The following is a 26,849-nucleotide window of genomic DNA, read 5'->3' as shown; positions in this document are numbered from 1 at the left end:
TGTAGCTGATGATGGACCCTCCCTTCCATTTATGTGTGGCTGCTGAGCAGTTGGTTTTCACAATCAGAACAAATATGTATCACTGAAAGGCGGAAAACGTAAAGCTCGTTTGCAGCCGTTGTGGGGGTGTATCGCGGAATGCGAAAGCGACCTATCCTTGATCACAATTATTGGTTTAAAGGACCCACTACAACGCAATTTCTTACTCTTTACACTGCCCATGAATTCTTTTGTGGGTGTGGGTGTGCTCCTCATTTCTTCTTCCTTCTCCATCCCTGCCCTCCCTCCCCCCTTCTTTGCTGCGTACCTGCTTTGTTGAGGACCCATATAAGGTGTGTCGTTGTTGTACTTCATATTGCTCCATGGCAACCAACACGGGTGGGCCGAGCTCCTTATCCTTGATTGTTCCGCCGCGTAGCTCTCTTTTAATGCAATCCCGCTCATGTCGGACACATCGGAGGGCCACGGAGTCAGTGAGAGGCACACCGACGACAGTGGCGAACATAGCAGCAGCAGCTACGCGCGTCGCAACACCATCACGGTGCCGACGGTGCAGCTCTTCAACAACGCCGATACCTCCCTCATCCCATCTGTGCTGCCGTCATCCACGCCGTCCTGTGTGGAGCTAAACTTCCACACCGCCGTTTTCTCGCGTAACGCCAGCTTTGTGGGAAGCGCAGGCGGCGGCAGATCCGCTCCGTTGGTCGCTGCAGTCGCCGTTGCTCGCGGTGAGCCGCGTCGAGCTCCCGAGGGTGGTACCGAAGGTGGTGAGGAAGGTACCGCGGACGCTGCAGCCGTGAAAGTCAGCATCGCACCTGCAATTATCGGCTACTTCGGTATGATGTTTGGAAACGGTATAAACGCCTTTCACAGTCAGATCCTAGATGCGAAAGGTTTCTCTCCTTATCAGATCGGCATTCTCGTGGCATCGAACCCGCTGCTCAGCATGACGCTTCTTCCCACCCTGAGCTACCTCGCCGACAAGTTTCGCTGTGAGACAAAAATGGTGCTGACGAGCATCGTGATTTCATCCGCCTCCGCGTTCGCCTACACCATGTCCTCTGCGTCCTACCTGGTAGTCATCTTCTTCCTGGTGATGTCCGCGTCGCGCATCGTCATGAACCCTCTTCTTGACCAGCGCACACTGATGATGTTTCCTAAGGACGGTCGGTCCAGCGCGTGGAGCTACGTACGCTCGTACGGGGCGTATGGATGGGGCCTTGGCAGCCTCGTTGCCTCGTTGATCTACACGGTGACCAAGAGCTGGGTGGCGGTGGCGGCGCAGTTCTTCGTTGGCCAATTGGGCCTGGCCTACTGCATGATGGTGGTGATGCCGTACGAGGAGATCGAGAAGGTGCCGGTGCGCTTCAAGGAGGTGCTCCACCTGCTCGCCACAAACGTGCGGCTGACGCTGTTCATCTTCGCCGTGACCATGATGGGCACGGGCTACAGCTTCATCACCAACTTCCTGTTTTTGTTCTTAAAGGACCTCGGCGGCTCCAAGTTCCTGATGGGCCTCACCATCGTCCTTACCGTCAGCACGGAGATCCCGCTGTTCCAGATGTCGGAGCGGCTGCACCAGATGTTTACGGAGCGCCACATGATGACCATCGCCATGAGCGTGTGGACCTTCCGCGTGGTGTGCTACTCGCTGCTCAGGAACCCGTGGTGGGTGCTGCTGATCGAGCCGCTGCACGGCGTCACCTTCTCCTTCATGTGGCTGCCGTCCGTGCACCTCGTTGCACGCGCCTTCCCGCCCAAGCTGTCCAGCTCCGCCACCGGCGTGCTCTTCACCTTTATGAGCGGCGTTGGTCCTGTGGTCGGCAACCTGGTGGCTGGCACGCTGTACAGCCTGGTGGGTCCACGCAAGATGTTTCTCTGCGCTGCCGCGGCGATGGGCTTGTCGCTTGTGTTTTACCTCGCGATGGACTACACGCTGGAGCGGCGTGGCGTGTCCGTTGTGTGCGACTACGACGCCGCGGACGTGACGATGGTGGACATCGAGAGGGTGAAGACGGCAACGATCGACGTCCACACTCGGCGGACGATGCGCCTCGCACTGAAGGGGGCAGAAGAACGGAGGATGCTGTGTCGAAGCCGGCCTCCTACTCGCAGCAGGAGAGTGAGGGCGTAAACGGCGGCCGCAAAATAGTACTCGACGTCGTTGAAAGTAAGTTACGGCAGTAGCTGGCATGCATCTTAAATTATGCCAGGCAGGTAGTACGCAGTATCTTTACATCAAAATATATATGTATATGTATTCTAACTGTAAGACTACAGGCTTTAAACGAAATTGCTGTCTTGCGGCACTCCAGCCGCTACGATTGCAGCCTTTTCTTTAGTTCATGTTTTGCTTTGTTTTTGGCCTTACGCCACATATTGTAGCAGTGGAACGAAGCGTTGAACGTACGATGGTCGTTGTGTGTTTTCCTGTTATCACTGTAGCCCCCATTACCTACGTTCTTACTGAGCACATCGTGACGCCACCGTCTTCCCTTCTCCTTTTTCTTTTGCTGCTCACTTCGCTTTTCTCTGCGCGTTGCACACCCAACGATGGGTGGAATTTCCAAAAAAAAACAGGTGATGTGTTTTTGAGCTGTATCGGTGCGTGGTGCTTCAGCGTTCTCAGTGCGACACAGAGAACCGTGGGCACTCCCTATCGGTGGCCTTGCGGCTGTAGCTGCGCAGGTGTCCTTCACACCACTTGTCGCTTTCGAGACGGTGAGAGTCGAAGGAGCTCTGGCGCATTTGGTAGCTGCGGTCCCTTTGTGCATCGTCGCGTGTTGCTCTCTCTCTCTCTCTCTCTCTGCGGACTCTCGTTCCTCTGCCTCCTGTGCATCCATTTTGCTAACTGCAAGGCAAACTCGCTCTTTCGTGTTGCTCGCACCTGCACCACTCTGAATAGTGCTTTGTTCGTATCAACGCTGCTAATTGAGCTCGCGAAGGTCAGTCGCTCGTCGCTCGTCGCTCCCTGAACACCAACACGTGTGCGACGTGTCGTTATGGTTGATTGCTTCTGCAATACTGCTTGCTGCGCTCATCTGAGCTCACGATGCCACCTACCTCGCGAGACCCCCTGCCTGGCGAGATGCACGACGATGACAGCGCCGGCGAGAACAATTCCGGGACAGCAGCCGCTGCTGGGGAGAAGGAAGGCTCCCCACTTCGCGAAGCTACCGATGAAGGCGTCATGAACGGCGAAGAAGGTGCCGCGGACGCTGCAGCCGTGAAAGTCAGCATCGCACCTGCAATTATCGGCTACTTCGGTATGATGTTTGGAAACGGCATCATTCCGTTTCACAGTCAGATCCTAGATGCGAAAGGTTTCTCTCCTTATCAGATCGGCATTCTCGTGGCATCGAACCCGCTGCTCAGCATGACGCTTCTTCCCACCCTGAGCTACCTCGCCGACAAGTTTCGCTGTGAGACAAAAATGGTGCTGACGAGCATCGTGATTTCATCCGCCTCCGCGTTCGCCTACACCATGTCCTCTGCGTCCTACCTGGTAGTCATCTTCTTCCTGGTGATGTCCGCGTCGCGCATCGTCATGAACCCTCTTCTTGACCAGCGCACACTGATGATGTTTCCTAAGGACGGTCGGTCCAGCGCGTGGAGCTACGTACGCTCGTACGGGGCGTATGGATGGGGCCTTGGCAGCCTCGTTGCCTCGTTGATCTACACGGTGACCAAGAGCTGGGTGGCGGTGGCGGCGCAGTTCTTCGTTGGCCAATTGGGCCTGGCCTACTGCATGATGGTGGTGATGCCGTACGAGGAGATCGAGAAGGTGCCGGTGCGCTTCAAGGAGGTGCTCCACCTGCTCGCCACAAACGTGCGGCTGACGCTGTTCATCTTCGCCGTGACCATGATGGGCACGGGCTACAGCTTCATCACCAACTTCCTGTTTTTGTTCTTAAAGGACCTCGGCGGCTCCAAGTTCCTGATGGGCCTCACCATCGTCCTTACCGTCAGCACGGAGATCCCGCTGTTCCAGATGTCGGAGCGGCTGCACCAGATGTTTACGGAGCGCCACATGATGACCATCGCCATGAGCGTGTGGACCTTCCGCGTGGTGTGCTACTCGCTGCTCAGGAACCCGTGGTGGGTGCTGCTGATCGAGCCGCTGCACGGCGTCACCTTCTCCTTCATGTGGCTGCCGTCCGTGCACCTCGTTGCACGCGCCTTCCCGCCCAAGCTGTCCAGCTCCGCCACCGGCGTGCTCTTCACCTTTATGAGCGGCGTTGGTCCTGTGGTCGGCAACCTGGTGGCTGGCACGCTGTACAGCCTGGTGGGTCCACGCAAGATGTTTCTCTGCGCTGCCGCGGCGATGGGCTTGTCGCTTGTGTTTTACCTCGCGATGGACTACACGCTGGAGCGGCGTGGCGTGTCCGTTGTGTGCGACTACGACGCCGCGGACGTGACGATGGTGGACATCGAGAGGGTGAAGACGGCAACGATCGACGTCCACACTCGGCGGACGATGCGCCTCGCACTGAAGGGGGCAGAAGAACGGAGGATGCTGTGTCGAAGCCGGCCTCCTACTCGCAGCAGGAGAGTGAGGGCGTAAACGGCGGCCGCAAAATAGTACTCGACGTCGTTGAAAGTAAGTTACGGCAGTAGCTGGCATGCATCTTAAATTATGCCAGGCAGGTAGTACGCAGTATCTTTACATCAAAATATATATGTATATGTATTCTAACTGTAAGACTACAGGCTTTAAACGAAATTGCTGTCTTGCGGCACTCCAGCCGCTACGATTGCAGCCTTTTCTTTAGTTCATGTTTTGCTTTGTTTTTGGCCTTACGCCACATATTGTAGCAGTGGAACGAAGCGTTGAACGTACGATGGTCGTTGTGTGTTTTCCTGTTATCACTGTAGCCCCCATTACCTACGTTCTTACTGAGCACATCGTGACGCCACCGTCTTCCCTTCTCCTTTTTCTTTTGCTGCTCACTTCGCTTTTCTCTGCGCGTTGCACACCCAACGATGGGTGGAATTTCCAAAAAAAAACAGGTGATGTGTTTTTGAGCTGTATCGGTGCGTGGTGCTTCAGCGTTCTCAGTGCGACACAGAGAACCGTGGGCACTCCCTATCGGTGGCCTTGCGGCTGTAGCTGCGCAGGTGTCCTTCACACCACTTGTCGCTTTCGAGACGGTGAGAGTCGAAGGAGCTCTGGCGCATTTGGTAGCTGCGGTCCCTTTGTGCATCGTCGCGTGTTGCTCTCTCTCTCTCTCTCTCTCTGCGGACTCTCGTTCCTCTGCCTCCTGTGCATCCATTTTGCTAACTGCAAGGCAAACTCGCTCTTTCGTGTTGCTCGCACCTGCACCACTCTGAATAGTGCTTTGTTCGTATCAACGCTGCTAATTGAGCTCGCGAAGGTCAGTCGCTCGTCGCTCGTCGCTCCCTGAACACCAACACGTGTGCGACGTGTCGTTATGGTTGATTGCTTCTGCAATACTGCTTGCTGCGCTCATCTGAGCTCACGATGCCACCTACCTCGCGAGACCCCCTGCCTGGCGAGATGCACGACGATGACAGCGCCGGCGAGAACAATTCCGGGACAGCAGCCGCTGCTGGGGAGAAGGAAGGCTCCCCACTTCGCGAAGCTACCGATGAAGGCGTCATGAACGGCGAAGAAGGTGCCGCGGACGCTGCAGCCGTGAAAGTCAGCATCGCACCTGCAATTATCGGCTACTTCGGTATGATGTTTGGAAACGGCATCATTCCGTTTCACAGTCAGATCCTAGATGCGAAAGGTTTCTCTCCTTATCAGATCGGCATTCTCGTGGCATCGAACCCGCTGCTCAGCATGACGCTTCTTCCCACCCTGAGCTACCTCGCCGACAAGTTTCGCTGTGAGACAAAAATGGTGCTGACGAGCATCGTGATTTCATCCGCCTCCGCGTTCGCCTACACCATGTCCTCTGCGTCCTACCTGGTAGTCATCTTCTTCCTGGTGATGTCCGCGTCGCGCATCGTCATGAACCCTCTTCTTGACCAGCGCACACTGATGATGTTTCCTAAGGACGGTCGGTCCAGCGCGTGGAGCTACGTACGCTCGTACGGGGCGTATGGATGGGGCCTTGGCAGCCTCGTTGCCTCGTTGATCTACACGGTGACCAAGAGCTGGGTGGCGGTGGCGGCGCAGTTCTTCGTTGGCCAATTGGGCCTGGCCTACTGCATGATGGTGGTGATGCCGTACGAGGAGATCGAGAAGGTGCCGGTGCGCTTCAAGGAGGTGCTCCACCTGCTCGCCACAAACGTGCGGCTGACGCTGTTCATCTTCGCCGTGACCATGATGGGCACGGGCTACAGCTTCATCACCAACTTCCTGTTTTTGTTCTTAAAGGACCTCGGCGGCTCCAAGTTCCTGATGGGCCTCACCATCGTCCTTACCGTCAGCACGGAGATCCCGCTGTTCCAGATGTCGGAGCGGCTGCACCAGATGTTTACGGAGCGCCACATGATGACCATCGCCATGAGCGTGTGGACCTTCCGCGTGGTGTGCTACTCGCTGCTCAGGAACCCGTGGTGGGTGCTGCTGATCGAGCCGCTGCACGGCGTCACCTTCTCCTTCATGTGGCTGCCGTCCGTGCACCTCGTTGCACGCGCCTTCCCGCCCAAGCTGTCCAGCTCCGCCACCGGCGTGCTCTTCACCTTTATGAGCGGCGTTGGTCCTGTGGTCGGCAACCTGGTGGCTGGCACGCTGTACAGCCTGGTGGGTCCACGCAAGATGTTTCTCTGCGCTGCCGCGGCGATGGGCTTGTCGCTTGTGTTTTACCTCGCGATGGACTACACGCTGGAGCGGCGTGGCGTGTCCGTTGTGTGCGACTACGACGCCGCGGACGTGACGATGGTGGACATCGAGAGGGTGAAGACGGCAACGATCGACGTCCACACTCGGCGGACGATGCGCCTCGCACTGAAGGGGGCAGAAGAACGGAGGATGCTGTGTCGAAGCCGGCCTCCTACTCGCAGCAGGAGAGTGAGGGCGTAAACGGCGGCCGCAAAATAGTACTCGACGTCGTTGAAAGTAAGTTACGGCAGTAGCTGGCATGCATCTTAAATTATGCCAGGCAGGTAGTACGCAGTATCTTTACATCAAAATATATATGTATATGTATTCTAACTGTAAGACTACAGGCTTTAAACGAAATTGCTGTCTTGCGGCACTCCAGCCGCTACGATTGCAGCCTTTTCTTTAGTTCATGTTTTGCTTTGTTTTTGGCCTTACGCCACATATTGTAGCAGTGGAACGAAGCGTTGAACGTACGATGGTCGTTGTGTGTTTTCCTGTTATCACTGTAGCCCCCATTACCTACGTTCTTACTGAGCACATCGTGACGCCACCGTCTTCCCTTCTCCTTTTTCTTTTGCTGCTCACTTCGCTTTTCTCTGCGCGTTGCACACCCAACGATGGGTGGAATTTCCAAAAAAAAACAGGTGATGTGTTTTTGAGCTGTATCGGTGCGTGGTGCTTCAGCGTTCTCAGTGCGACACAGAGAACCGTGGGCACTCCCTATCGGTGGCCTTGCGGCTGTAGCTGCGCAGGTGTCCTTCACACCACTTGTCGCTTTCGAGACGGTGAGAGTCGAAGGAGCTCTGGCGCATTTGGTAGCTGCGGTCCCTTTGTGCATCGTCGCGTGTTGCTCTCTCTCTCTCTCTCTCTCTGCGGACTCTCGTTCCTCTGCCTCCTGTGCATCCATTTTGCTAACTGCAAGGCAAACTCGCTCTTTCGTGTTGCTCGCACCTGCACCACTCTGAATAGTGCTTTGTTCGTATCAACGCTGCTAATTGAGCTCGCGAAGGTCAGTCGCTCGTCGCTCGTCGCTCCCTGAACACCAACACGTGTGCGACGTGTCGTTATGGTTGATTGCTTCTGCAATACTGCTTGCTGCGCTCATCTGAGCTCACGATGCCACCTACCTCGCGAGACCCCCTGCCTGGCGAGATGCACGACGATGACAGCGCCGGCGAGAACAATTCCGGGACAGCAGCCGCTGCTGGGGAGAAGGAAGGCTCCCCACTTCGCGAAGCTACCGATGAAGGCGTCATGAACGGCGAAGAAGGTGCCGCGGACGCTGCAGCCGTGAAAGTCAGCATCGCACCTGCAATTATCGGCTACTTCGGTATGATGTTTGGAAACGGCATCATTCCGTTTCACAGTCAGATCCTAGATGCGAAAGGTTTCTCTCCTTATCAGATCGGCATTCTCGTGGCATCGAACCCGCTGCTCAGCATGACGCTTCTTCCCACCCTGAGCTACCTCGCCGACAAGTTTCGCTGTGAGACAAAAATGGTGCTGACGAGCATCGTGATTTCATCCGCCTCCGCGTTCGCCTACACCATGTCCTCTGCGTCCTACCTGGTAGTCATCTTCTTCCTGGTGATGTCCGCGTCGCGCATCGTCATGAACCCTCTTCTTGACCAGCGCACACTGATGATGTTTCCTAAGGACGGTCGGTCCAGCGCGTGGAGCTACGTACGCTCGTACGGGGCGTATGGATGGGGCCTTGGCAGCCTCGTTGCCTCGTTGATCTACACGGTGACCAAGAGCTGGGTGGCGGTGGCGGCGCAGTTCTTCGTTGGCCAATTGGGCCTGGCCTACTGCATGATGGTGGTGATGCCGTACGAGGAGATCGAGAAGGTGCCGGTGCGCTTCAAGGAGGTGCTCCACCTGCTCGCCACAAACGTGCGGCTGACGCTGTTCATCTTCGCCGTGACCATGATGGGCACGGGCTACAGCTTCATCACCAACTTCCTGTTTTTGTTCTTAAAGGACCTCGGCGGCTCCAAGTTCCTGATGGGCCTCACCATCGTCCTTACCGTCAGCACGGAGATCCCGCTGTTCCAGATGTCGGAGCGGCTGCACCAGATGTTTACGGAGCGCCACATGATGACCATCGCCATGAGCGTGTGGACCTTCCGCGTGGTGTGCTACTCGCTGCTCAGGAACCCGTGGTGGGTGCTGCTGATCGAGCCGCTGCACGGCGTCACCTTCTCCTTCATGTGGCTGCCGTCCGTGCACCTCGTTGCACGCGCCTTCCCGCCCAAGCTGTCCAGCTCCGCCACCGGCGTGCTCTTCACCTTTATGAGCGGCGTTGGTCCTGTGGTCGGCAACCTGGTGGCTGGCACGCTGTACAGCCTGGTGGGTCCACGCAAGATGTTTCTCTGCGCTGCCGCGGCGATGGGCTTGTCGCTTGTGTTTTACCTCGCGATGGACTACACGCTGGAGCGGCGTGGCGTGTCCGTTGTGTGCGACTACGACGCCGCGGACGTGACGATGGTGGACATCGAGAGGGTGAAGACGGCAACGATCGACGTCCACACTCGGCGGACGATGCGCCTCGCACTGAAGGGGGCAGAAGAACGGAGGATGCTGTGTCGAAGCCGGCCTCCTACTCGCAGCAGGAGAGTGAGGGCGTAAACGGCGGCCGCAAAATAGTACTCGACGTCGTTGAAAGTAAGTTACGGCAGTAGCTGGCATGCATCTTAAATTATGCCAGGCAGGTAGTACGCAGTATCTTTACATCAAAATATATATGTATATGTATTCTAACTGTAAGACTACAGGCTTTAAACGAAATTGCTGTCTTGCGGCACTCCAGCCGCTACGATTGCAGCCTTTTCTTTAGTTCATGTTTTGCTTTGTTTTTGGCCTTACGCCACATATTGTAGCAGTGGAACGAAGCGTTGAACGTACGATGGTCGTTGTGTGTTTTCCTGTTATCACTGTAGCCCCCATTACCTACGTTCTTACTGAGCACATCGTGACGCCACCGTCTTCCCTTCTCCTTTTTCTTTTGCTGCTCACTTCGCTTTTCTCTGCGCGTTGCACACCCAACGATGGGTGGAATTTCCAAAAAAAAACAGGTGATGTGTTTTTGAGCTGTATCGGTGCGTGGTGCTTCAGCGTTCTCAGTGCGACACAGAGAACCGTGGGCACTCCCTATCGGTGGCCTTGCGGCTGTAGCTGCGCAGGTGTCCTTCACACCACTTGTCGCTTTCGAGACGGTGAGAGTCGAAGGAGCTCTGGCGCATTTGGTAGCTGCGGTCCCTTTGTGCATCGTCGCGTGTTGCTCTCTCTCTCTCTCTCTCTCTGCGGACTCTCGTTCCTCTGCCTCCTGTGCATCCATTTTGCTAACTGCAAGGCAAACTCGCTCTTTCGTGTTGCTCGCACCTGCACCACTCTGAATAGTGCTTTGTTCGTATCAACGCTGCTAATTGAGCTCGCGAAGGTCAGTCGCTCGTCGCTCGTCGCTCCCTGAACACCAACACGTGTGCGACGTGTCGTTATGGTTGATTGCTTCTGCAATACTGCTTGCTGCGCTCATCTGAGCTCACGATGCCACCTACCTCGCGAGACCCCCTGCCTGGCGAGATGCACGACGATGACAGCGCCGGCGAGAACAATTCCGGGACAGCAGCCGCTGCTGGGGAGAAGGAAGGCTCCCCACTTCGCGAAGCTACCGATGAAGGCGTCATGAACGGCGAAGAAGGTGCCGCGGACGCTGCAGCCGTGAAAGTCAGCATCGCACCTGCAATTATCGGCTACTTCGGTATGATGTTTGGAAACGGCATCATTCCGTTTCACAGTCAGATCCTAGATGCGAAAGGTTTCTCTCCTTATCAGATCGGCATTCTCGTGGCATCGAACCCGCTGCTCAGCATGACGCTTCTTCCCACCCTGAGCTACCTCGCCGACAAGTTTCGCTGTGAGACAAAAATGGTGCTGACGAGCATCGTGATTTCATCCGCCTCCGCGTTCGCCTACACCATGTCCTCTGCGTCCTACCTGGTAGTCATCTTCTTCCTGGTGATGTCCGCGTCGCGCATCGTCATGAACCCTCTTCTTGACCAGCGCACACTGATGATGTTTCCTAAGGACGGTCGGTCCAGCGCGTGGAGCTACGTACGCTCGTACGGGGCGTATGGATGGGGCCTTGGCAGCCTCGTTGCCTCGTTGATCTACACGGTGACCAAGAGCTGGGTGGCGGTGGCGGCGCAGTTCTTCGTTGGCCAATTGGGCCTGGCCTACTGCATGATGGTGGTGATGCCGTACGAGGAGATCGAGAAGGTGCCGGTGCGCTTCAAGGAGGTGCTCCACCTGCTCGCCACAAACGTGCGGCTGACGCTGTTCATCTTCGCCGTGACCATGATGGGCACGGGCTACAGCTTCATCACCAACTTCCTGTTTTTGTTCTTAAAGGACCTCGGCGGCTCCAAGTTCCTGATGGGCCTCACCATCGTCCTTACCGTCAGCACGGAGATCCCGCTGTTCCAGATGTCGGAGCGGCTGCACCAGATGTTTACGGAGCGCCACATGATGACCATCGCCATGAGCGTGTGGACCTTCCGCGTGGTGTGCTACTCGCTGCTCAGGAACCCGTGGTGGGTGCTGCTGATCGAGCCGCTGCACGGCGTCACCTTCTCCTTCATGTGGCTGCCGTCCGTGCACCTCGTTGCACGCGCCTTCCCGCCCAAGCTGTCCAGCTCCGCCACCGGCGTGCTCTTCACCTTTATGAGCGGCGTTGGTCCTGTGGTCGGCAACCTGGTGGCTGGCACGCTGTACAGCCTGGTGGGTCCACGCAAGATGTTTCTCTGCGCTGCCGCGGCGATGGGCTTGTCGCTTGTGTTTTACCTCGCGATGGACTACACGCTGGAGCGGCGTGGCGTGTCCGTTGTGTGCGACTACGACGCCGCGGACGTGACGATGGTGGACATCGAGAGGGTGAAGACGGCAACGATCGACGTCCACACTCGGCGGACGATGCGCCTCGCACTGAAGGGGGCAGAAGAACGGAGGATGCTGTGTCGAAGCCGGCCTCCTACTCGCAGCAGGAGAGTGAGGGCGTAAACGGCGGCCGCAAAATAGTACTCGACGTCGTTGAAAGTAAGTTACGGCAGTAGCTGGCATGCATCTTAAATTATGCCAGGCAGGTAGTACGCAGTATCTTTACATCAAAATATATATGTATATGTATTCTAACTGTAAGACTACAGGCTTTAAACGAAATTGCTGTCTTGCGGCACTCCAGCCGCTACGATTGCAGCCTTTTCTTTAGTTCATGTTTTGCTTTGTTTTTGGCCTTACGCCACATATTGTAGCAGTGGAACGAAGCGTTGAACGTACGATGGTCGTTGTGTGTTTTCCTGTTATCACTGTAGCCCCCATTACCTACGTTCTTACTGAGCACATCGTGACGCCACCGTCTTCCCTTCTCCTTTTTCTTTTGCTGCTCACTTCGCTTTTCTCTGCGCGTTGCACACCCAACGATGGGTGGAATTTCCAAAAAAAAACAGGTGATGTGTTTTTGAGCTGTATCGGTGCGTGGTGCTTCAGCGTTCTCAGTGCGACACAGAGAACCGTGGGCACTCCCTATCGGTGGCCTTGCGGCTGTAGCTGCGCAGGTGTCCTTCACACCACTTGTCGCTTTCGAGACGGTGAGAGTCGAAGGAGCTCTGGCGCATTTGGTAGCTGCGGTCCCTTTGTGCATCGTCGCGTGTTGCTCTCTCTCTCTCTCTCTCTCTGCGGACTCTCGTTCCTCTGCCTCCTGTGCATCCATTTTGCTAACTGCAAGGCAAACTCGCTCTTTCGTGTTGCTCGCACCTGCACCACTCTGAATAGTGCTTTGTTCGTATCAACGCTGCTAATTGAGCTCGCGAAGGTCAGTCGCTCGTCGCTCGTCGCTCCCTGAACACCAACACGTGTGCGACGTGTCGTTATGGTTGATTGCTTCTGCAATACTGCTTGCTGCGCTCATCTGAGCTCACGATGCCACCTACCTCGCGAGACCCCCTGCCTGGCGAGATGCACGACGATGACAGCGCCGGCGAGAACAATTCCGGGACAGCAGCCGCTGCTGGGGAGAAGGAAGGCTCCCCACTTCGCGAAGCTACCGATGAAGGCGTCATGAACGGCGAAGAAGGTGCCGCGGACGCTGCAGCCGTGAAAGTCAGCATCGCACCTGCAATTATCGGCTACTTCGGTATGATGTTTGGAAACGGCATCATTCCGTTTCACAGTCAGATCCTAGATGCGAAAGGTTTCTCTCCTTATCAGATCGGCATTCTCGTGGCATCGAACCCGCTGCTCAGCATGACGCTTCTTCCCACCCTGAGCTACCTCGCCGACAAGTTTCGCTGTGAGACAAAAATGGTGCTGACGAGCATCGTGATTTCATCCGCCTCCGCGTTCGCCTACACCATGTCCTCTGCGTCCTACCTGGTAGTCATCTTCTTCCTGGTGATGTCCGCGTCGCGCATCGTCATGAACCCTCTTCTTGACCAGCGCACACTGATGATGTTTCCTAAGGACGGTCGGTCCAGCGCGTGGAGCTACGTACGCTCGTACGGGGCGTATGGATGGGGCCTTGGCAGCCTCGTTGCCTCGTTGATCTACACGGTGACCAAGAGCTGGGTGGCGGTGGCGGCGCAGTTCTTCGTTGGCCAATTGGGCCTGGCCTACTGCATGATGGTGGTGATGCCGTACGAGGAGATCGAGAAGGTGCCGGTGCGCTTCAAGGAGGTGCTCCACCTGCTCGCCACAAACGTGCGGCTGACGCTGTTCATCTTCGCCGTGACCATGATGGGCACGGGCTACAGCTTCATCACCAACTTCCTGTTTTTGTTCTTAAAGGACCTCGGCGGCTCCAAGTTCCTGATGGGCCTCACCATCGTCCTTACCGTCAGCACGGAGATCCCGCTGTTCCAGATGTCGGAGCGGCTGCACCAGATGTTTACGGAGCGCCACATGATGACCATCGCCATGAGCGTGTGGACCTTCCGCGTGGTGTGCTACTCGCTGCTCAGGAACCCGTGGTGGGTGCTGCTGATCGAGCCGCTGCACGGCGTCACCTTCTCCTTCATGTGGCTGCCGTCCGTGCACCTCGTTGCACGCGCCTTCCCGCCCAAGCTGTCCAGCTCCGCCACCGGCGTGCTCTTCACCTTTATGAGCGGCGTTGGTCCTGTGGTCGGCAACCTGGTGGCTGGCACGCTGTACAGCCTGGTGGGTCCACGCAAGATGTTTCTCTGCGCTGCCGCGGCGATGGGCTTGTCGCTTGTGTTTTACCTCGCGATGGACTACACGCTGGAGCGGCGTGGCGTGTCCGTTGTGTGCGACTACGACGCCGCGGACGTGACGATGGTGGACATCGAGAGGGTGAAGACGGCAACGATCGACGTCCACACTCGGCGGACGATGCGCCTCGCACTGAAGGGGGCAGAAGAACGGAGGATGCTGTGTCGAAGCCGGCCTCCTACTCGCAGCAGGAGAGTGAGGGCGTAAACGGCGGCCGCAAAATAGTACTCGACGTCGTTGAAAGTAAGTTACGGCAGTAGCTGGCATGCATCTTAAATTATGCCAGGCAGGTAGTACGCAGTATCTTTACATCAAAATATATATGTATATGTATTCTAACTGTAAGACTACAGGCTTTAAACGAAATTGCTGTCTTGCGGCACTCCAGCCGCTACGATTGCAGCCTTTTCTTTAGTTCATGTTTTGCTTTGTTTTTGGCCTTACGCCACATATTGTAGCAGTGGAACGAAGCGTTGAACGTACGATGGTCGTTGTGTGTTTTCCTGTTATCACTGTAGCCCCCATTACCTACGTTCTTACTGAGCACATCGTGACGCCACCGTCTTCCCTTCTCCTTTTTCTTTTGCTGCTCACTTCGCTTTTCTCTGCGCGTTGCACACCCAACGATGGGTGGAATTTCCAAAAAAAAACAGGTGATGTGTTTTTGAGCTGTATCGGTGCGTGGTGCTTCAGCGTTCTCAGTGCGACACAGAGAACCGTGGGCACTCCCTATCGGTGGCCTTGCGGCTGTAGCTGCGCAGGTGTCCTTCACACCACTTGTCGCTTTCGAGACGGTGAGAGTCGAAGGAGCTCTGGCGCATTTGGTAGCTGCGGTCCCTTTGTGCATCGTCGCGTGTTGCTCTCTCTCTCTCTCTCTCTCTGCGGACTCTCGTTCCTCTGCCTCCTGTGCATCCATTTTGCTAACTGCAAGGCAAACTCGCTCTTTCGTGTTGCTCGCACCTGCACCACTCTGAATAGTGCTTTGTTCGTATCAACGCTGCTAATTGAGCTCGCGAAGGTCAGTCGCTCGTCGCTCGTCGCTCCCTGAACACCAACACGTGTGCGACGTGTCGTTATGGTTGATTGCTTCTGCAATACTGCTTGCTGCGCTCATCTGAGCTCACGATGCCACCTACCTCGCGAGACCCCCTGCCTGGCGAGATGCACGACGATGACAGCGCCGGCGAGAACAATTCCGGGACAGCAGCCGCTGCTGGGGAGAAGGAAGGCTCCCCACTTCGCGAAGCTACCGATGAAGGCGTCATGAACGGCGAAGAAGGTGCCGCGGACGCTGCAGCCGTGAAAGTCAGCATCGCACCTGCAATTATCGGCTACTTCGGTATGATGTTTGGAAACGGCATCATTCCGTTTCACAGTCAGATCCTAGATGCGAAAGGTTTCTCTCCTTATCAGATCGGCATTCTCGTGGCATCGAACCCGCTGCTCAGCATGACGCTTCTTCCCACCCTGAGCTACCTCGCCGACAAGTTTCGCTGTGAGACAAAAATGGTGCTGACGAGCATCGTGATTTCATCCGCCTCCGCGTTCGCCTACACCATGTCCTCTGCGTCCTACCTGGTAGTCATCTTCTTCCTGGTGATGTCCGCGTCGCGCATCGTCATGAACCCTCTTCTTGACCAGCGCACACTGATGATGTTTCCTAAGGACGGTCGGTCCAGCGCGTGGAGCTACGTACGCTCGTACGGGGCGTATGGATGGGGCCTTGGCAGCCTCGTTGCCTCGTTGATCTACACGGTGACCAAGAGCTGGGTGGCGGTGGCGGCGCAGTTCTTCGTTGGCCAATTGGGCCTGGCCTACTGCATGATGGTGGTGATGCCGTACGAGGAGATCGAGAAGGTGCCGGTGCGCTTCAAGGAGGTGCTCCACCTGCTCGCCACAAACGTGCGGCTGACGCTGTTCATCTTCGCCGTGACCATGATGGGCACGGGCTACAGCTTCATCACCAACTTCCTGTTTTTGTTCTTAAAGGACCTCGGCGGCTCCAAGTTCCTGATGGGCCTCACCATCGTCCTTACCGTCAGCACGGAGATCCCGCTGTTCCAGATGTCGGAGCGGCTGCACCAGATGTTTACGGAGCGCCACATGATGACCATCGCCATGAGCGTGTGGACCTTCCGCGTGGTGTGCTACTCGCTGCTCAGGAACCCGTGGTGGGTGCTGCTGATCGAGCCGCTGCACGGCGTCACCTTCTCCTTCATGTGGCTGCCGTCCGTGCACCTCGTTGCACGCGCCTTCCCGCCCAAGCTGTCCAGCTCCGCCACCGGCGTGCTCTTCACCTTTATGAGCGGCGTTGGTCCTGTGGTCGGCAACCTGGTGGCTGGCACGCTGTACAGCCTGGTGGGTCCACGCAAGATGTTTCTCTGCGCTGCCGCGGCGATGGGCTTGTCGCTTGTGTTTTACCTCGCGATGGACTACACGCTGGAGCGGCGTGGCGTGTCCGTTGTGTGCGACTACGACGCCGCGGACGTGACGATGGTGGACATCGAGAGGGTGAAGACGGCAACGATCGACGTCCACACTCGGCGGACGATGCGCCTCGCACTGAAGGGGGCAGAAGAACGGAGGATGCTGTGTCGAAGCCGGCCTCCTACTCGCAGCAGGAGAGTGAGGGCGTAAACGGCGGCCGCAAAATAGTACTCGACGTCGTTGAAAGTAAGTTACGGCAGTAGCTGGCATGCATCTTAAATTATGCCAGGCAGGTAGTACGCAGTATCTTTACATCAAAATATATATGTATATGTATTCTAACTGTAAGACTACAGGCTTTAAACGAAATTGCTGTCTTGCGGCACTCCAGCCGCTACGATTGCAGCCTTTTCTTTAGTTCATGTTTTGCTTTGTTTTTGGCCTTACGCCACATATTGTAGCAGTGGAACGAAGCGTTGAACGTACGATGGTCGTTGTGTGTTTTCCTGTTATCACTGTAGCCCCCATTACCTACGTTCTTACTGAGCACATCGTGACGCCACCGTCTTCCCTTCTCCTTTTTCTTTTGCTGCTCACTTCGCTTTTCTCTGCGCGTTGCACACCCAACGATGGGTGGAATTTCCAAAAAAAAACAGGTGATGTGTTTTTGAGCTGTATCGGTGCGTGGTGCTTCAGCGTTCTCAGTGCGACACAGAGAACCGTGGGCACTCCCTATCGGTGGCCTTGCGGCTGTAGCTGCGCAGGTGTCCTTCACACCACTTGTCGCTTTCGAGACGGTGAGAGTCGAAGGAGCTCTGGCGCATTTGGTAGCTGCGGTCCCTTTGTGCATCGTCGCGTGTTGCTCTCTCTCTCTCTCTCTCTCTGCGGACTCTCGTTCCTCTGCCTCCTGTGCATCCATTTTGCTAACTGCAAGGCAAACTCGCTCTTTCGTGTTGCTCGCACCTGCACCACTCTGAATAGTGCTTTGTTCGTATCAACGCTGCTAATTGAGCTCGCGAAGGTCAGTCGCTCGTCGCTCGTCGCTCCCTGAACACCAACACGTGTGCGACGTGTCGTTATGGTTGATTGCTTCTGCAATACTGCTTGCTGCGCTCATCTGAGCTCACGATGCCACCTACCTCGCGAGACCCCCTGCCTGGCGAGATGCACGACGATGACAGCGCCGGCGAGAACAATTCCGGGACAGCAGCCGCTGCTGGGGAGAAGGAAGGCTCCCCACTTCGCGAAGCTACCGATGAAGGCGTCATGAACGGCGAAGAAGGTGCCGCGGACGCTGCAGCCGTGAAAGTCAGCATCGCACCTGCAATTATCGGCTACTTCGGTATGATGTTTGGAAACGGCATCATTCCGTTTCACAGTCAGATCCTAGATGCGAAAGGTTTCTCTCCTTATCAGATCGGCATTCTCGTGGCATCGAACCCGCTGCTCAGCATGACGCTTCTTCCCACCCTGAGCTACCTCGCCGACAAGTTTCGCTGTGAGACAAAAATGGTGCTGACGAGCATCGTGATTTCATCCGCCTCCGCGTTCGCCTACACCATGTCCTCTGCGTCCTACCTGGTAGTCATCTTCTTCCTGGTGATGTCCGCGTCGCGCATCGTCATGAACCCTCTTCTTGACCAGCGCACACTGATGATGTTTCCTAAGGACGGTCGGTCCAGCGCGTGGAGCTACGTACGCTCGTACGGGGCGTATGGATGGGGCCTTGGCAGCCTCGTTGCCTCGTTGATCTACACGGTGACCAAGAGCTGGGTGGCGGTGGCGGCGCAGTTCTTCGTTGGCCAATTGGGCCTGGCCTACTGCATGATGGTGGTGATGCCGTACGAGGAGATCGAGAAGGTGCCGGTGCGCTTCAAGGAGGTGCTCCACCTGCTCGCCACAAACGTGCGGCTGACGCTGTTCATCTTCGCCGTGACCATGATGGGCACGGGCTACAGCTTCATCACCAACTTCCTGTTTTTGTTCTTAAAGGACCTCGGCGGCTCCAAGTTCCTGATGGGCCTCACCATCGTCCTTACCGTCAGCACGGAGATCCCGCTGTTCCAGATGTCGGAGCGGCTGCACCAGATGTTTACGGAGCGCCACATGATGACCATCGCCATGAGCGTGTGGACCTTCCGCGTGGTGTGCTACTCGCTGCTCAGGAACCCGTGGTGGGTGCTGCTGATCGAGCCGCTGCACGGCGTCACCTTCTCCTTCATGTGGCTGCCGTCCGTGCACCTCGTTGCACGCGCCTTCCCGCCCAAGCTGTCCAGCTCCGCCACCGGCGTGCTCTTCACCTTTATGAGCGGCGTTGGTCCTGTGGTCGGCAACCTGGTGGCTGGCACGCTGTACAGCCTGGTGGGTCCACGCAAGATGTTTCTCTGCGCTGCCGCGGCGATGGGCTTGTCGCTTGTGTTTTACCTCGCGATGGACTACACGCTGGAGCGGCGTGGCGTGTCCGTTGTGTGCGACTACGACGCCGCGGACGTGACGATGGTGGACATCGAGAGGGTGAAGACGGCAACGATCGACGTCCACACTCGGCGGACGATGCGCCTCGCACTGAAGGGGGCAGAAGAACGGAGGATGCTGTGTCGAAGCCGGCCTCCTACTCGCAGCAGGAGAGTGAGGGCGTAAACGGCGGCCGCAAAATAGTACTCGACGTCGTTGAAAGTAAGTTACGGCAGTAGCTGGCATGCATCTTAAATTATGCCAGGCAGGTAGTACGCAGTATCTTTACATCAAAATATATATGTATATGTATTCTAACTGTAAGACTACAGGCTTTAAACGAAATTGCTGTCTTGCGGCACTCCAGCCGCTACGATTGCAGCCTTTTCTTTAGTTCATGTTTTGCTTTGTTTTTGGCCTTACGCCACATATTGTAGCAGTGGAACGAAGCGTTGAACGTACGATGGTCGTTGTGTGTTTTCCTGTTATCACTGTAGCCCCCATTACCTACGTTCTTACTGAGCACATCGTGACGCCACCGTCTTCCCTTCTCCTTTTTCTTTTGCTGCTCACTTCGCTTTTCTCTGCGCGTTGCACACCCAACGATGGGTGGAATTTCCAAAAAAAAACAGGTGATGTGTTTTTGAGCTGTATCGGTGCGTGGTGCTTCAGCGTTCTCAGTGCGACACAGAGAACCGTGGGCACTCCCTATCGGTGGCCTTGCGGCTGTAGCTGCGCAGGTGTCCTTCACACCACTTGTCGCTTTCGAGACGGTGAGAGTCGAAGGAGCTCTGGCGCATTTGGTAGCTGCGGTCCCTTTGTGCATCGTCGCGTGTTGCTCTCTCTCTCTCTCTCTCTCTGCGGACTCTCGTTCCTCTGCCTCCTGTGCATCCATTTTGCTAACTGCAAGGCAAACTCGCTCTTTCGTGTTGCTCGCACCTGCACCACTCTGAATAGTGCTTTGTTCGTATCAACGCTGCTAATTGAGCTCGCGAAGGTCAGTCGCTCGTCGCTCGTCGCTCCCTGAACACCAACACGTGTGCGACGTGTCGTTATGGTTGATTGCTTCTGCAATACTGCTTGCTGCGCTCATCTGAGCTCACGATGCCACCTACCTCGCGAGACCCCCTGCCTGGCGAGATGCACGACGATGACAGCGCCGGCGAGAACAATTCCGGGACAGCAGCCGCTGCTGGGGAGAAGGAAGGCTCCCCACTTCGCGAAGCTACCGATGAAGGCGTCATGAACGGCGAAGAAGGTGCCGCGGACGCTGCAGCCGTGAAAGTCAGCATCGCACCTGCAATTATCGGCTACTTCGGTATGATGTTTGGAAACGGCATCATTCCGTTTCACAGTCAGATCCTAGATGCGAAAGGTTTCTCTCCTTATCAGATCGGCATTCTCGTGGCATCGAACCCGCTGCTCAGCATGACGCTTCTTCCCACCCTGAGCTACCTCGCCGACAAGTTTCGCTGTGAGACAAAAATGGTGCTGACGAGCATCGTGATTTCATCCGCCTCCGCGTTCGCCTACACCATGTCCTCTGCGTCCTACCTGGTAGTCATCTTCTTCCTGGTGATGTCCGCGTCGCGCATCGTCATGAACCCTCTTCTTGACCAGCGCACACTGATGATGTTTCCTAAGGACGGTCGGTCCAGCGCGTGGAGCTACGTACGCTCGTACGGGGCGTATGGATGGGGCCTTGGCAGCCTCGTTGCCTCGTTGATCTACACGGTGACCAAGAGCTGGGTGGCGGTGGCGGCGCAGTTCTTCGTTGGCCAATTGGGCCTGGCCTACTGCATGATGGTGGTGATGCCGTACGAGGAGATCGAGAAGGTGCCGGTGCGCTTCAAGGAGGTGCTCCACCTGCTCGCCACAAACGTGCGGCTGACGCTGTTCATCTTCGCCGTGACCATGATGGGCACGGGCTACAGCTTCATCACCAACTTCCTGTTTTTGTTCTTAAAGGACCTCGGCGGCTCCAAGTTCCTGATGGGCCTCACCATCGTCCTTACCGTCAGCACGGAGATCCCGCTGTTCCAGATGTCGGAGCGGCTGCACCAGATGTTTACGGAGCGCCACATGATGACCATCGCCATGAGCGTGTGGACCTTCCGCGTGGTGTGCTACTCGCTGCTCAGGAACCCGTGGTGGGTGCTGCTGATCGAGCCGCTGCACGGCGTCACCTTCTCCTTCATGTGGCTGCCGTCCGTGCACCTCGTTGCACGCGCCTTCCCGCCCAAGCTGTCCAGCTCCGCCACCGGCGTGCTCTTCACCTTTATGAGCGGCGTTGGTCCTGTGGTCGGCAACCTGGTGGCTGGCACGCTGTACAGCCTGGTGGGTCCACGCAAGATGTTTCTCTGCGCTGCCGCGGCGATGGGCTTGTCGCTTGTGTTTTACCTCGCGATGGACTACACGCTGGAGCGGCGTGGCGTGTCCGTTGTGTGCGACTACGACGCCGCGGACGTGACGATGGTGGACATCGAGAGGGTGAAGACGGCAACGATCGACGTCCACACTCGGCGGACGATGCGCCTCGCACTGAAGGGGGCAGAAGAACGGAGGATGCTGTGTCGAAGCCGGCCTCCTACTCGCAGCAGGAGAGTGAGGGCGTAAACGGCGGCCGCAAAATAGTACTCGACGTCGTTGAAAGTAAGTTACGGCAGTAGCTGGCATGCATCTTAAATTATGCCAGGCAGGTAGTACGCAGTATCTTTACATCAAAATATATATGTATATGTATTCTAACTGTAAGACTACAGGCTTTAAACGAAATTGCTGTCTTGCGGCACTCCAGCCGCTACGATTGCAGCCTTTTCTTTAGTTCATGTTTTGCTTTGTTTTTGGCCTTACGCCACATATTGTAGCAGTGGAACGAAGCGTTGAACGTACGATGGTCGTTGTGTGTTTTCCTGTTATCACTGTAGCCCCCATTACCTACGTTCTTACTGAGCACATCGTGACGCCACCGTCTTCCCTTCTCCTTTTTCTTTTGCTGCTCACTTCGCTTTTCTCTGCGCGTTGCACACCCAACGATGGGTGGAATTTCCAAAAAAAAACAGGTGATGTGTTTTTGAGCTGTATCGGTGCGTGGTGCTTCAGCGTTCTCAGTGCGACACAGAGAACCGTGGGCACTCCCTATCGGTGGCCTTGCGGCTGTAGCTGCGCAGGTGTCCTTCACACCACTTGTCGCTTTCGAGACGGTGAGAGTCGAAGGAGCTCTGGCGCATTTGGTAGCTGCGGTCCCTTTGTGCATCGTCGCGTGTTGCTCTCTCTCTCTCTCTCTCTCTGCGGACTCTCGTTCCTCTGCCTCCTGTGCATCCATTTTGCTAACTGCAAGGCAAACTCGCTCTTTCGTGTTGCTCGCACCTGCACCACTCTGAATAGTGCTTTGTTCGTATCAACGCTGCTAATTGAGCTCGCGAAGGTCAGTCGCTCGTCGCTCGTCGCTCCCTGAACACCAACACGTGTGCGACGTGTCGTTATGGTTGATTGCTTCTGCAATACTGCTTGCTGCGCTCATCTGAGCTCACGATGCCACCTACCTCGCGAGACCCCCTGCCTGGCGAGATGCACGACGATGACAGCGCCGGCGAGAACAATTCCGGGACAGCAGCCGCTGCTGGGGAGAAGGAAGGCTCCCCACTTCGCGAAGCTACCGATGAAGGCGTCATGAACGGCGAAGAAGGTGCCGCGGACGCTGCAGCCGTGAAAGTCAGCATCGCACCTGCAATTATCGGCTACTTCGGTATGATGTTTGGAAACGGCATCATTCCGTTTCACAGTCAGATCCTAGATGCGAAAGGTTTCTCTCCTTATCAGATCGGCATTCTCGTGGCATCGAACCCGCTGCTCAGCATGACGCTTCTTCCCACCCTGAGCTACCTCGCCGACAAGTTTCGCTGTGAGACAAAAATGGTGCTGACGAGCATCGTGATTTCATCCGCCTCCGCGTTCGCCTACACCATGTCCTCTGCGTCCTACCTGGTAGTCATCTTCTTCCTGGTGATGTCCGCGTCGCGCATCGTCATGAACCCTCTTCTTGACCAGCGCACACTGATGATGTTTCCTAAGGACGGTCGGTCCAGCGCGTGGAGCTACGTACGCTCGTACGGGGCGTATGGATGGGGCCTTGGCAGCCTCGTTGCCTCGTTGATCTACACGGTGACCAAGAGCTGGGTGGCGGTGGCGGCGCAGTTCTTCGTTGGCCAATTGGGCCTGGCCTACTGCATGATGGTGGTGATGCCGTACGAGGAGATCGAGAAGGTGCCGGTGCGCTTCAAGGAGGTGCTCCACCTGCTCGCCACAAACGTGCGGCTGACGCTGTTCATCTTCGCCGTGACCATGATGGGCACGGGCTACAGCTTCATCACCAACTTCCTGTTTTTGTTCTTAAAGGACCTCGGCGGCTCCAAGTTCCTGATGGGCCTCACCATCGTCCTTACCGTCAGCACGGAGATCCCGCTGTTCCAGATGTCGGAGCGGCTGCACCAGATGTTTACGGAGCGCCACATGATGACCATCGCCATGAGCGTGTGGACCTTCCGCGTGGTGTGCTACTCGCTGCTCAGGAACCCGTGGTGGGTGCTGCTGATCGAGCCGCTGCACGGCGTCACCTTCTCCTTCATGTGGCTGCCGTCCGTGCACCTCGTTGCACGCGCCTTCCCGCCCAAGCTGTCCAGCTCCGCCACCGGCGTGCTCTTCACCTTTATGAGCGGCGTTGGTCCTGTGGTCGGCAACCTGGTGGCTGGCACGCTGTACAGCCTGGTGGGTCCACGCAAGATGTTTCTCTGCGCTGCCGCGGCGATGGGCTTGTCGCTTGTGTTTTACCTCGCGATGGACTACACGCTGGAGCGGCGTGGCGTGTCCGTTGTGTGCGACTACGACGCCGCGGACGTGACGATGGTGGACATCGCGAGAGCCCCGATGTGGTGGCAGGTGTCGGTGAGGTCCTTGTGTGCAAAGGCCAACCGTTGGCGGCAAGCGAAAAGGGTGAAGAATCTCTGCGGTGTACACCTCGGCACGGAGACGGGGCAAACGGCGGACGTTAAGTAGCAGTGGACGTCGTGGAGAACGAATTGCCGCTGTAAGCCGGCCAATGAGTCCAACAGTCGACGCCGCCGTGGAACAGGAGTCTTCCTACGTACTTTGCTGTGGTACTACTGCTATGTTACTCTTGCTTTGTGGGTTTTTTAAAACGCTTCTTGTATAATCTCATCCGCCTCTGGGGCGTTTCTTGTCACCGAGGTTGCTGCAACGTTGGGTTTGTTTTTTACGTTTCTCCCCGCTCTATCAGAACGAATTGTTGCTTCTTTTTTTTTGCTTTGTTTTAATGCAAAACGCCCACCAGAGTACATGTAAACTGCGCTGCTATCGCCAGCGTCTTTTTGTGTTGTTGTTGCGACCCCGCTTTTGCACACGTGCTGGCCGTCCTTTAAAAAGGGGGAAAAAAAAGAGGGGCTATATTAAGCAGTGAGAACCTCACGTTCATCGCCATTGAAAGAAGTCGTTGTGTGGACGGATGTGCGTTCCTGTTTTAGCCCTTCAGCCATGAATTCCTTTAGCATGCCATGGATCTGCTGTGAATTCTGTGATGCTTGTGCATTTCTTTGGTGCCCCGTTCGCTCTGCTCGACCGTAATAGCGGCGAGGGAAAAAGGCTTTCAAATGCGCACGCGTTCTCTTTCCCCCCACCCCACCCCCTCGGTCTCCTTCTCGTACTTGTGACCTGGCAGTGGCGGCACTCTGCATCTACACGCCGAAGTGTACACGCTGGTCCATACCTCGCATAGAAACGTTTTGTACTGTCCTCTTCCCCTTCTCTCCCCCCGCGATGGCAACCTCAAGCGCTCAACTAGAAGGGTCCTCGATGGCAGACGCGCCGTCATCGACCACGTCTGCTGCACGGCCCTCTCCTTCCTCCGCCTTCAAATCCAGTGAAAGCGCAACTCCGTATGGGGTGTCGGTGGAACAACTGGAAGCGCTGTCCGCTATGGCCTACCTTCTCGCGTCGCCTCTTCAACGTCAGCAGCCGTGTGGCAGTGACGCAACGCATCCTGCGCTGCTGGTGGCCGCCAGGTTGCTGCAACACGGTGTGGATCCGGAGCGCGTTATTCAGTTGGTGGAGTGTCGGTACGAAGATTCAGCTAGCAAGTGAAGTTTTGGTTTTCAGCTGTTTGTGAAGAAGCCACGCTTTTATGTAGTTGTGTTTCCTTCTGTAAGCGAACCGCTAAGCATCAAAAAGGCACCTCCGAAACGCCGAGGAATTTGCAGCCGTATTTTATGTAAGCACCTCTGTGCAAACTGCGGCAACTGCTGCGGATTTGTTTTCTCTTGTAGTTTATTATATATACGTTGACTAGGACTTGTAAACAACAACACTCCTTTCCCTCTCCCCCTCCACATACCTCCACATACGTACTGTTTGGCGTGACAACACATCACTTTCGTAGATCTCCATTTGTTGTATCGAAACAAAATAAAGGAAACCTCGACTATCAGGTGCTCGTGTTTTTTTCTTTTAAACTGCCTCTTGTTCACCACTCCACTACTGCATTTTCCTCTTCTCTTTGGCTGAAAGTCATGTATCAACCCTTCCTTCGAGGAAAAACGGCCCTTGTCACCGGCGGGCTTGGCAGCATCGGCGAAGCCATCTGCATCGAGCTTGCGAAAGTGGGCTGCAGTGTGGCCGTGAATGGCCGCCAGGACACACCCACAACCGCCATCATGGAGCGTATAAAAGCCGCCGCACCGCATCACGGCAAGGTGATCTACGCCCCCGCCGACATGAAAGATCGGGCCTCCATGGCGAGCATGGTGAAGGCGGTGGAGGCGGAGTTTGACCGCATCGACATCTTGGTGAACTGCGCCGGTGTGCAGCACGTCGGCCTGGTCGATGAGCTGCCGGTGGAGGACTGGGACGACATCATTGATGTGAACCTGAATTCGGTGTTTCACATGGTGCAGCTCGTCCTGCCTCTCATGAAGCAGCACAAGTGGGGCCGTATCGTGAACATCTCCTCCATTCTGGGTCTGGTGGGGAATGCGAGCAAGACGGCCTACAGCGCCAGCAAACACGCCGTAATAGGGCTCACCAAGTCGGTGGCGCTCGAGACCGCGTTGATGGACATTACGTGTAATGCGGTCTGCCCCGGTTTCGTGGACACGCCGCTACTGCGCAAAGAAATTGTGAAGATGGCCGACGAGTCCTACGGCGGGGATGTGGAGAAGGTGACGCTGCAACTCATGACAGAGAAGCAGCCATCGCTGCAGTTTGTCTCGCCCGATGCGGTGGGCCAGGCGGTGGTGTTTCTGTGCAGCCCGGCCGCGAAGGAGATGCGGGGGTCGGCGCTGTCCATCGATGGCGCCGGCTCTGCGGGCTGAGACGAACAGGAAAGCAACTCGTTGTATGGAGCTGTTTATTGCACGTGAGGTGTGACGTAAAAATCTTTTAAAAAACGTTTTTCTTTATCTTCTAACTTGTGTCTTTCACAACAAAGGTTGCAAACGTAAAAAAATCATACGTAGAGAGTGAAGCTTGAAGTGCATTCCTGAAACAAAAGAAAAGAAAATGTACTAGAGCTTTCATCGTTGTTGTTTTTATGTTTTTTGTCAGGGAGGTAACGGCTTTCCTCTGATAGTGTTTCCATTCTCCTTTCGAACAGATAAAAATGCATCTCATTTTTTGTTTTGTTTGTTTTTCTCCATCATTCTTTTTCACACTCTCCACTTGTAGCGCGTACACGGAAGTTGCTCGGATGTAGCAACGTGAAGAGGTAAAACTACGAGTGAGGTTGCGTATGTAAGAGTTGTGGTTGTTTACTTCTTTATTTTCCCGAACAAGGTATCAACGTCCTTTAAGAAAAGGACGGAAAGGAAGGCAGTTGAGAAAA

General features: G+C 55.8%; 12 protein-coding genes across 14 annotated transcripts; all 12 read left to right on the top strand.

The window, feature by feature from the left end:
• Positions 1-319: 319 nt before the first annotated feature.
• On the top strand, positions 320-2,134 carry ABB37_07482 (hypothetical protein; the record flags this gene model as incomplete). 2 transcript variants are annotated; one of them, XM_015806137.1, is made up of 1 exon in its annotated part: positions 320-2,134. In XM_015806137.1, exon 1 carries the CDS (start codon positions 443-445, stop codon positions 2,132-2,134), a length of 1,692 nt encoding a protein of 563 aa, XP_015655059.1. In that variant the 5' UTR covers positions 320-442. The 2 variants fall into 2 exon arrangements, with proteins under 2 accessions (XP_015655059.1, XP_015655058.1); XM_015806136.1 differs by having other exon boundaries at positions 332-2,134.
• Positions 2,135-3,052: 918 nt separating this feature from the next.
• On the top strand, positions 3,053-4,564 carry ABB37_07481 (hypothetical protein; the record flags this gene model as incomplete). The annotated part of the gene is made up of 1 exon (XM_015806135.1): positions 3,053-4,564. One exon carries the CDS (start codon positions 3,053-3,055, stop codon positions 4,562-4,564), a length of 1,512 nt encoding a protein of 503 aa, XP_015655057.1.
• Positions 4,565-5,287: 723 nt separating this feature from the next.
• ABB37_07480 (hypothetical protein) lies at positions 5,288-6,994 on the top strand (the record flags this gene model as incomplete). Its single annotated transcript, XM_015806134.1, has 1 exon — positions 5,288-6,994. Exon 1 carries the CDS (start codon positions 5,483-5,485, stop codon positions 6,992-6,994), a length of 1,512 nt encoding a protein of 503 aa, XP_015655056.1. The 5' UTR covers positions 5,288-5,482.
• A 723-nt stretch (positions 6,995-7,717) lies between these two features.
• On the top strand, positions 7,718-9,424 carry ABB37_07479 (hypothetical protein; the record flags this gene model as incomplete). The annotated part of the gene is made up of 1 exon (XM_015806133.1): positions 7,718-9,424. Exon 1 carries the CDS (start codon positions 7,913-7,915, stop codon positions 9,422-9,424), a length of 1,512 nt encoding a protein of 503 aa, XP_015655055.1. The 5' UTR covers positions 7,718-7,912.
• A 723-nt stretch (positions 9,425-10,147) lies between these two features.
• ABB37_07478 (hypothetical protein) lies at positions 10,148-11,854 on the top strand (the record flags this gene model as incomplete). The annotated part of the gene is made up of 1 exon (XM_015806132.1): positions 10,148-11,854. The coding sequence occupies exon 1, from the start codon at positions 10,343-10,345 to the stop codon at positions 11,852-11,854; it is 1,512 nt and encodes a 503-aa protein (XP_015655054.1). The 5' UTR covers positions 10,148-10,342.
• A 723-nt stretch (positions 11,855-12,577) lies between these two features.
• Positions 12,578-14,284, top strand: ABB37_07477 (hypothetical protein; the record flags this gene model as incomplete). The annotated part of the gene is made up of 1 exon (XM_015806131.1): positions 12,578-14,284. The coding sequence occupies exon 1, from the start codon at positions 12,773-12,775 to the stop codon at positions 14,282-14,284; it is 1,512 nt and encodes a 503-aa protein (XP_015655053.1). The 5' UTR covers positions 12,578-12,772.
• Positions 14,285-15,007: 723 nt separating this feature from the next.
• Positions 15,008-16,714, top strand: ABB37_07476 (hypothetical protein; the record flags this gene model as incomplete). The annotated part of the gene is made up of 1 exon (XM_015806130.1): positions 15,008-16,714. Exon 1 carries the CDS (start codon positions 15,203-15,205, stop codon positions 16,712-16,714), a length of 1,512 nt encoding a protein of 503 aa, XP_015655052.1. The 5' UTR covers positions 15,008-15,202.
• Positions 16,715-17,437: 723 nt separating this feature from the next.
• Positions 17,438-19,144, top strand: ABB37_07475 (hypothetical protein; the record flags this gene model as incomplete). Its single annotated transcript, XM_015806129.1, has 1 exon — positions 17,438-19,144. The coding sequence occupies exon 1, from the start codon at positions 17,633-17,635 to the stop codon at positions 19,142-19,144; it is 1,512 nt and encodes a 503-aa protein (XP_015655051.1). The 5' UTR covers positions 17,438-17,632.
• Positions 19,145-19,867: 723 nt separating this feature from the next.
• ABB37_07474 (hypothetical protein) lies at positions 19,868-21,574 on the top strand (the record flags this gene model as incomplete). The annotated part of the gene is made up of 1 exon (XM_015806128.1): positions 19,868-21,574. The coding sequence occupies exon 1, from the start codon at positions 20,063-20,065 to the stop codon at positions 21,572-21,574; it is 1,512 nt and encodes a 503-aa protein (XP_015655050.1). The 5' UTR covers positions 19,868-20,062.
• Positions 21,575-22,297: 723 nt separating this feature from the next.
• ABB37_07473 (hypothetical protein) lies at positions 22,298-24,013 on the top strand (the record flags this gene model as incomplete). The annotated part of the gene is made up of 1 exon (XM_015806127.1): positions 22,298-24,013. Exon 1 carries the CDS (start codon positions 22,493-22,495, stop codon positions 24,011-24,013), a length of 1,521 nt encoding a protein of 506 aa, XP_015655049.1. The 5' UTR covers positions 22,298-22,492.
• Positions 24,014-24,691: 678 nt separating this feature from the next.
• On the top strand, positions 24,692-25,114 carry ABB37_07472 (unspecified product; the record flags this gene model as incomplete). 2 transcript variants are annotated; one of them, XM_015806126.1, is made up of 1 exon in its annotated part: positions 24,692-25,114. In XM_015806126.1, exon 1 carries the CDS (start codon positions 24,791-24,793, stop codon positions 25,112-25,114), a length of 324 nt encoding a protein of 107 aa, XP_015655048.1. In that variant the 5' UTR covers positions 24,692-24,790. The 2 variants fall into 2 exon arrangements, with proteins under 2 accessions (XP_015655048.1, XP_015655047.1); XM_015806125.1 differs by having other exon boundaries at positions 24,721-25,114.
• A 294-nt stretch (positions 25,115-25,408) lies between these two features.
• Positions 25,409-26,340, top strand: ABB37_07471 (putative mitochondrial NAD(P)-dependent oxidoreductase; the record flags this gene model as incomplete). The annotated part of the gene is made up of 1 exon (XM_015806124.1): positions 25,409-26,340. Exon 1 carries the CDS (start codon positions 25,540-25,542, stop codon positions 26,338-26,340), a length of 801 nt encoding a protein of 266 aa, XP_015655046.1. The 5' UTR covers positions 25,409-25,539.
• Between the last annotated feature and the right edge of the window lie 509 nt (positions 26,341-26,849).

The sequence above is a fragment of the Leptomonas pyrrhocoris genome (assembly GCF_001293395.1).
Source record: "Leptomonas pyrrhocoris isolate H10 chromosome Unknown, whole genome shotgun sequence".
Taxonomy (NCBI): domain Eukaryota; phylum Euglenozoa; class Kinetoplastea; order Trypanosomatida; family Trypanosomatidae; genus Leptomonas; species Leptomonas pyrrhocoris.
Note: the sequence above shows the minus strand (reverse complement) of the source record. Positions and strands in the feature narration are given on the sequence as shown.